This window comes from Anastrepha ludens, chromosome 6, assembly GCF_028408465.1.
Source record: "Anastrepha ludens isolate Willacy chromosome 6, idAnaLude1.1, whole genome shotgun sequence".
NCBI classification, from domain to species: Eukaryota; Metazoa; Arthropoda; class Insecta; order Diptera; family Tephritidae; genus Anastrepha; species Anastrepha ludens.
The window spans coordinates 61,261,989-61,270,295 of NC_071502.1; the positions used below are offsets into that span (position 1 = coordinate 61,261,989).

General features: G+C 32.7%; 1 protein-coding gene across 1 annotated transcript; it reads left to right on the forward strand.

Annotated features, from left to right (window-relative positions):
- The first annotated feature begins 586 nt into the window (after nt 1–586).
- Nucleotides 587–8,036, forward strand: LOC128867939 (uncharacterized). The gene is made up of 2 exons (XM_054109577.1): nt 587–633; nt 7,126–8,036. Exons 1-2 carry the CDS (start codon nt 587–589, stop codon nt 7,334–7,336), a joined length of 258 nt encoding a protein of 85 aa, XP_053965552.1. The 3' UTR covers nt 7,337–8,036.
- The last annotated feature ends 271 nt before the right edge of the window (nt 8,037–8,307 follow it).

The window sequence follows — 8,307 nt, forward strand, 5'->3', positions numbered from 1 at the left end:
GCTGCCAAAATAAAGCCCTGCTGAATAGGAACTCGAACTTGAAATACCCTGTAGAATATTAAGTACCCATCTAGTTGAAATATTACAAGGAAAAGTGATTTCCCTGGTATTTTCAATATTTATGGCATGTTTACAAAGGACATATTTAAGGAAGCTAGCACAAAGCAGACAACAGTGTCTATGCCAACAAACATGTGTACATCCAGCTACGAGTACATGCAGCTACACACATAGATTTTCATACACATACGTACATATTAACATAAGTATTGCTTGTATGTGGTACATAAGTACAAGTGTCTTGTGATATTTGATATATTTGATGTAAAAGATACTTTTACTACATGGTGAGGCGGCACACACACAATCACACACATTGGCCCCTTTAAAATCCACAACTTTTGTTGTTGGGTTGCAGGCAATATGCCATCTTTTGATAATCTCATTTAATTTTATTCTCACACATTTCATTTCATGCGCTTTATTTGACTTTACATTTTCCATTTCCTTTTACTTTCTTTATTTATGTACACAAAACTGTTTATGTGTTCCTGTGCAGATGCTTTCACTTTTCATCATCGTTGCGATGTTGTTTGCGTTCTCTGGCGGCTATCCTTCCGAGGAGAAATTAAAGTAAGTGTATTAATTTAAATTTGAATAGTAGGTAAACAAAACTCTTACATACATACATATGTACATACAAAAATGTATATTTCTTTTTCCCCTGTAGGAAATTTTTTTGTACGAAGTGTACACCTTTACCAACGGTTTCCGGATTGTCAAATGTACCTCAGAATAGACAATTACACTTTTGAAAGCGTAGAATATACTTACAAATGTGTGATGGACATACATATATACATATATGTATACCTCAAAAGATATCAGATGTGCTTCGAAATATTATAATGTTGCACAAAATCAATAAAAGTTTACTTATATTTGATATATTTTGATTATATTGGGCGCAACTGATTAATATGAAGTACAAATATTTATTGTTTTCAGTCATGTTGATTTCAAGTACATTACCGAAAAATATTTTGTGATTTCTTAAATGCAATTGACAGCTGAACGAGCAATTCTATGCTAAGTTGCCCAAGCATTATATTTTGGACATTATCGTCAATTCTTCTAAAAATTGGTTTATTTGTAGGGTTGAATATAATAAGAAGTAAGCTGAAGAAATTTTGAAAAAAAAAATTTTACGTTTAGGTTTATTCAATGTTGAAAGCTGCGGCATAAAGTTTTTGGATGTTCATCAAACTTTGTTTTTTGTAACAGTCTATTTATTCTAGACTTATGCATAACTTAACATACTTGAGAGCAAAATAGGAAACATGTATAAATTATTATCCCAGCCTTAAGAAACTTAAAGAGCTTGCTTTGGGATTCTAACGTTACGTAAACTACGTAAGTTGAGAGCGGTGAGAGAATCTTGTTCCCAAATGATTAATTTTTTAATAATTCAGGAAGCCTTTTAACATTTGTATGATATATTAATCTTTTGTATAAATTCTGTTGATGAGGCGTCTTTGAAAACTACATACCGTTCATATGTTGCAAAGTTATTAGGTACAGACTAGTTATGAAGGATTTGTTTACAATAAATGTGTACATTTAAAAAGTACTCTTTAGCTTAGGAAGAGTAGTGGGCGACATTTAGAGTCAGAATTTGAGTTACAAGAGGCAGGAAATACTTTTTGCTAGGAGTGTTTATCGAGCTCAATGAAGCTGGGAAGAAAACATTTGATCAAATTGCGTGCTATTATTTATTCGGCATGATGCTGTATACGTAAGCTGATTTGACAGCTTAAGTAAATATCTTTAACTTAATTTTATGTATATCTTTAACTCATAACTTAAGTTTAGTTTACGTCTAGAATAATAATTTTTGGCATAAAATATACTTAAACAAAATTTAGTTTAGAAAAATATTGGTATGGGGATAAGTCTCCGCCCTCGTAAAAGAGGTGTCGCTGCTGATACTATTTTTGTGCTCGCTATAGTAGTATACTGGTGATTTGAAGGTGTGTACATATGTAAGGTCTCTATCGCAGTAGTTGACAGTCGTTTGAAGCGTAAAGATCCTTTTTTATTTGACGTGAAAAATGTCTACGTTCGCCCCGAAAAAACGGCATTTGCGAGAAGTCATGCTTTGCTATTACCTTTTAAAGAAAATTCCAGCAGAAACCTGTCGTATATTGAGCAATATTTATCACGCTTCATCAAATACATCTTGTAAAGAGTGGTTTCGACTCATTCAAAGTGGCAATTTCGACGTGAGTGATAAAGATCGCGAAGGAGCACCGAAAAAATTCGAAGATACTCAACTACAACAAATATTGGATGAAGACGCATGTCGAACCCTTGATGATGCGTCTAAAAAGTTGGATGTTAACAGATCGACCGTCGGTAAACGTATGCACGCGATGGGAAGGAGATGGATATCGAGATACGTTTGGTGACGTGTGAGATGCTTCTTGAACAGAAAGAAACAAGAAAAGAAAAGGTTTTCTGCATCGCATCGTAAGTGGCAATGTAAATGGATCTATTATGATAACACTAAGCGCAAAAAATTTTGGAGGTGAACCAGGCCCATCGACAGCGAAAAAAAAATATTCACGCTTCAAACGTCATGTTGTGCATCTGATGGGATCAGAAGAGGGATCATCTATTATGAACTCTTTAAACCATCTGAAAGCATCACTAGCCATCGTTACCGACTGCAGCTAATGCGTTTGAATCAAGCTCTGAAAGAAAAGCGGCCGTATTGGTACAGTAGACATGACAAACTGATTTTGCTGCATGACAACGCCAGGTCACACGTTGCTAAATCAGTCCACAAATATTCATAAAGGCTGAATTGAGAAATATTGTGTCACCCGCCATATTTCCCAGACATTGCACTTTCGGATTGGACGGAAATTTATTCCTATATCCAATACTATATTTTTTATTTTAATTTGTGAAAAAAAACTTTTTTTGGTTAGTTTTGAAAAGCTTCTCGCTCAAGCAAGTTTTTTATTTTTAATACATAATCGTAATAGATTAACAGTTCCTACAAATTTCTTTATTTGGATTTCATAACTTCTCAAATTATATTCCAATAGGTACAGCGCATCAGTGAAAAATATAGCTGAAGAACTTAATTGTTCTGAGCTTTATTGAGTAGTGAAAATCATGTTTTATAATTTTTTGAAATATCTTCGGTTATTTTTCACATTTTCATAATTTCATGGAATGAAATATACTTAAAAATATGCTTTTTTTTAAATAATTTTTTTTTTAAAGGAACCTCTTCTTAGGCGTCGATGGACGAGCGAGAGTGGAGAGTAAAATTTCAAGGCCATGCAACGTTTGGGCATTTTCATTCCGCGAGAGAGAAAAAAAATATAAGGTAGAGGAAAAGAAGAGAGAGAGCTATACCTTATTTATATATTTATAGTAATTTACCATCATAAATCCATCGATTTTGGGTTGATTATTTGCTGTTGATCGTCTGATATTTGACATTTTTTTTTTGTATAATATTATGTATATTTTGTATCATTTTATTACAGGCATCAGTCACAACGTTCTGTTTAAATATCGACTTATTTAAGGTTTTTCGTAATTTTAATCCTTTACGTGGGTTTTCCGAAATGTTGCTACAATGAATGAGAAGCGTTAACTAAAAGATTTCAGATTACTCAGACTTGAACACAGGGAAATATATTTCGATATACTTACAAATTCTTAACTGCTGATGGTCGAGCAATCTTTCTGGTATTAATTATTTCGTTTTCCTTTTTTTCCTCGATAATGGGTAGATTAAGAATTTTTTAACTTCTTTACCTTCAAATATTACGAAAAAGAAACAAATTTGTCCCCGAAGGGGAATGCAAATGTTGTGAATTTATTTAGAAATACATTCTTTCTCTCTCGGGTCTCTCCCTCTTTCTTTGTATGCCTTGAAAGTTTCAATTCTGTTATTTGTATTACGCTACGCGCACTTTTTTTTGTTAAAAGTGTTTGGGAAATTTTTTTTCATAACTATGGAATAATTATAATAATTAAATTAAATAATAGACTACGCTCAGTAGTAACTTTTTCGTTAACTTTTTGGGTTATATTATTAGGCCTATTTGCAAATCGACTGAAAAACATTTTATTTAGGTTGGAAGTGTACATAATTTACTATAGCCTATTAATATTATATCGTCCCCTTAGTATTAAAATAGCCTATAAATTTTTTGATGTTTTGAGAAAATGAATTTCAAACTTTTTGTCGAAAGTAGCTCTCACTCAAATCTCGTTATGTCTGTAAATATTTATTATTTTTGACTGACGTTTTGACCCACTTTGTGGAACTAGAATTTGACCAAATTTTGACCACATATAAAATCGACGATGGAGAATCCAAAAATTCAATAAAAAAATAATAGCCTATGAGCACATAGGCTATTGTTATACTAAGTGGACGATATATTTTATAATTTCTCAGAGGCATTTAACGGTTTTTGGAGAGATAATAGTTAACTTTTCCAAAAACGTGGATAATGAATATGATCGTAGATGCATTCGATCTTAGACCCAATACAAAGTAAATGAAATAACTCCATAGCCATCCGCCAGTTTATGCAATTCTTGCTACCATTACCTGCATTTACTTCAGTAGAGTTATAATCCAAAAATCGAAATATTGAGAAAAACGGCTTCAAAGTTTTCGATTTATTATGCGTCCCTAAGTAAAAGTAAAGACACATTTTCATCTAATGAGATACTGTTAATAAATATTTCCATACATTTTATAAGTTTTGTAAGCAAAAAAAATCAATAATTTGTTGAAAGTGCTTTTCATCTTGAACAATCGTTTTTTATGTAAGAAATTATAAAATGAAAGGAATTTTATTTCGATTTTAAAATATTATATTGACTGCATATATAATATGCACTCTCCTTAGTTGTAAATTCTTATTGGGTGCATACGTAGTTATAATACGAAGTGTGGCTACTTAATAATGAGATGAATGTCTCTTAGGAACATTGGCATGAGCTAAACGCCAGCGGCCACAAGTTGTTTAGCGTGAAGCCTTCTCTCTCAAATGTAATAGCTCGCGCATACCTATAGCATTCGTCTACACTAAAGTTGTGTTTGGGTCAGAAATTAACACTTTAATGTTACTTATTAAAAAAAACTAGGCAATGCGGCAGCTTATTCCGCAATGCCAGTGAAAAAGATTCCAGCCAAGATCAGAATTCTAGTGTAGGACTAGCTGCCTTATTTGCGAGATCTTGCGTCATGCGATCTTCATCTGTTTCCTAAGGGAAAATCTGCAGTAAAAGGAAAAATATTTGAGTCAGTTGAATCTGTCAAAGAGAATGTGGCACATTCTCGACCGAAACAGCAACGTTTCGACCGAATGGAAGATACATGTATAAAGATAGAGGAGGGATACATATTGTGACTGTGCATATGGCACCATAGAATTTATATATACATAAGTATAAATAGTCGTGCTACATACTCAGTTTGTTTCATTTTCTTATCACTCAAATTTTTTAAAAGACTTTAAAATTTCAAAAAACAGCCTTTCACCAAAACAAATATAGTAAAATGCTGATCTTTGAAAGTTTATCCGTAAATATCCTTGAAATTTCCCGTGTTCATCAAGGTTACTTTCGTTTCACCATTTCTCTGCTTGCTATAGAACTGCGCTGCTCGTTTAGCGATATTCAAGCGATTTTGCTTAACAGACAAGCGACGCGCTTAGGCTAGTGCTTCCACAAATAAGAAGGGTTATTGTTTTATTATATTTTGAATGCTTTCAGGCGAAATTATTTAAAAAGCAATAGAATTCCATAACAGTCTGCCAAAAAGAAAAGAATGCAAAGCTGCAAAATCAAATGCAATATTGGATTCAAGGATTTTTCGTTTTATTCACTACTCGCTAGATGGTTAGTGAATTGAAAGCAGCTAATCCCAGCTGCGCACATATTACACAATTTTTACAGCATATCTTTTAAATAAGTTTTTAATTTTTTACGATTCACGATTTACGATTCAACTCAAAGTTTCAGAGTTTCATAATTTTTCATCACATTTTCAGAATTTTTCAAAGAATGTGGCTTATAGCCCATTCAATTTCGGTAAAATTAAGTGGTTGCTTGAAGTGGCTCAAAAATTGTGTAAATTTTTGACAGTTTTTGTTTGGTAGAAGTTTTATATATTTTCAATATATAAAAAATATTCAAGCATTCGTTTTATGAAAGAAAATGCGCAATACTGCGAGCAAAAACAACGCTATTATGAGCTATTAAAAACTGGCACAATATTATAAGAAAACAATTTTTTTGTCTATTAACGACAACTGGTATTTATAAAAGAATACTAAGAACAAGCAATTTTCATTTTCACCAAATCAAAAGGGCTACAAAAAAAATTTAACAAAGTTTGATACTTTGAGTTATATGATTTTTATTGTAAAATAGACTTTATGTTTATGAAAATATAAAAAATAATTAAATAATTTGAACTTACATTAAATCGTGTTGCTATTATTGTAAACATAAGTTTAAGTAGTAATACCCGCCTCAACTTCGTTGTTCTGCGATTTTATACAAACAAAACAAAAATGAATTTTTCTCCAATGAAATAAAGTATACGCAACGTATACCCTTGCTTACGTTTCCCATTTAAAACTTCAAACGAGTTTAAGAAATTAATGGGATGAGAAATTAAATTGATGAGAAAATGAGAAATAGAGCATTTAACATTACTTTATAGTATCTGTAGTTTCACGTCTATATAAAATTTTCTAGGATAATGAAAATTTTTTGACGCACGGTGTAATAAACTCAAGTAAAAAAAAGGAATGAGTTCAAAATAAACATTTTTACAGTGTTCAATCTCGTTATTTAGAGGCCACACCTCGTATATAATGCAGATGGTATAATTATAAAGATTGTCTGAAGTCCTTAAATAATGTATGTACTTGCATAACTTTGTGTATATTTGGGTTTTGTCGACCCAGTCAAGTTAAAATGTAAATATTTACATTTGTATTGATGTTTTTATTGTCTCTTCCTTCCTTCCACGGCTGCTTCCTACTCATGCCACTCTCCGCTTTGTTTTATTCACAGAATTCGCATACATGTACCCGTCAAGCACCATACACACGTACACACCAAAACCATCATAAAGAAAGTGCCGCTGCCAATACCGGTGCCGGTAAAGGAACCCGAGCCGATGAAAGAGCACCATCATCATTACTATGAAGAGGAGATGGAGGACGAAAGTGAAGGTCATGATTATCCGAAGAAAAAACGAAAAACACGGCATCCCTTTATGTGAGAACGGTAAAGGAGGAAAAGCTTGGTGAAGATTTGAAGTCAAATACATAGTACTGAGAGTCTATGTGTGGAAGAGGCGAGGAGGAGATGTTCGAAGCAGATAGAGAAGCAAAAATGTACAACGAAAGGCAAAGGTCACATGAAACCCACAAATAACCATCGAATTCCACAATAAATTTCTTATACTTGTATGCTGAACTTTTTACATGCTTGCACTTAAATATAAATTGTGAATGTGTTTAGCAACTACTTCTGTCTACAAATTCGCTCGTTCTTTATGGCTGTCTGCTGCTGCTTAATATGTATAAATTCATATTTTATACATACAATCCTACATATGGGTGTGCTACAATATATTAATTTGCAGATAATGCGAATGGATTTATTTAGTCGTGATAAGGTTTAAAATATGGCGTACATACTTACATAGTTAGTTTAAAGCAGCCAGACGTAATGGGCAACCTGCATACACAAAACAGAAAGCACGAAAAGCCTAATGAAAGCGCTTGTTGGCGAGCGAGAAGATGAGCGACGGAAGTGTCTGACGGAAGACTACGAAAAGGCAAGCGCGCCTAGATTTATTTTCATATCCGATGGAATTTCGCATGGATAGACTGCGGAAAAAAGTGTGCACTTAGATACATATACATATATACACACACATATAAAGCATATATGTTGGTATATATTGTTGTTGGGTGGCAAATGTTTATATGTAATTCACGTCTATAATGAAATTTCTGCTGTTTAGATTGAAAATTCGAGATTAGATTAATTTTCCTTGGGTTCAATTACGTTTTCTTTTTGTATGTATGTACATATAAGCTTAGGTATATATGTATATCCAGTGTGAGTTTTTTTTCGTCGTCTGCGCTCATTTACATAAAAAAATAGGCAACATAGTGGTGTAATACAAAGGTAATTTGCATATTTAACATTTCGAAACATAAATAACGTGTGACAATAAAAATG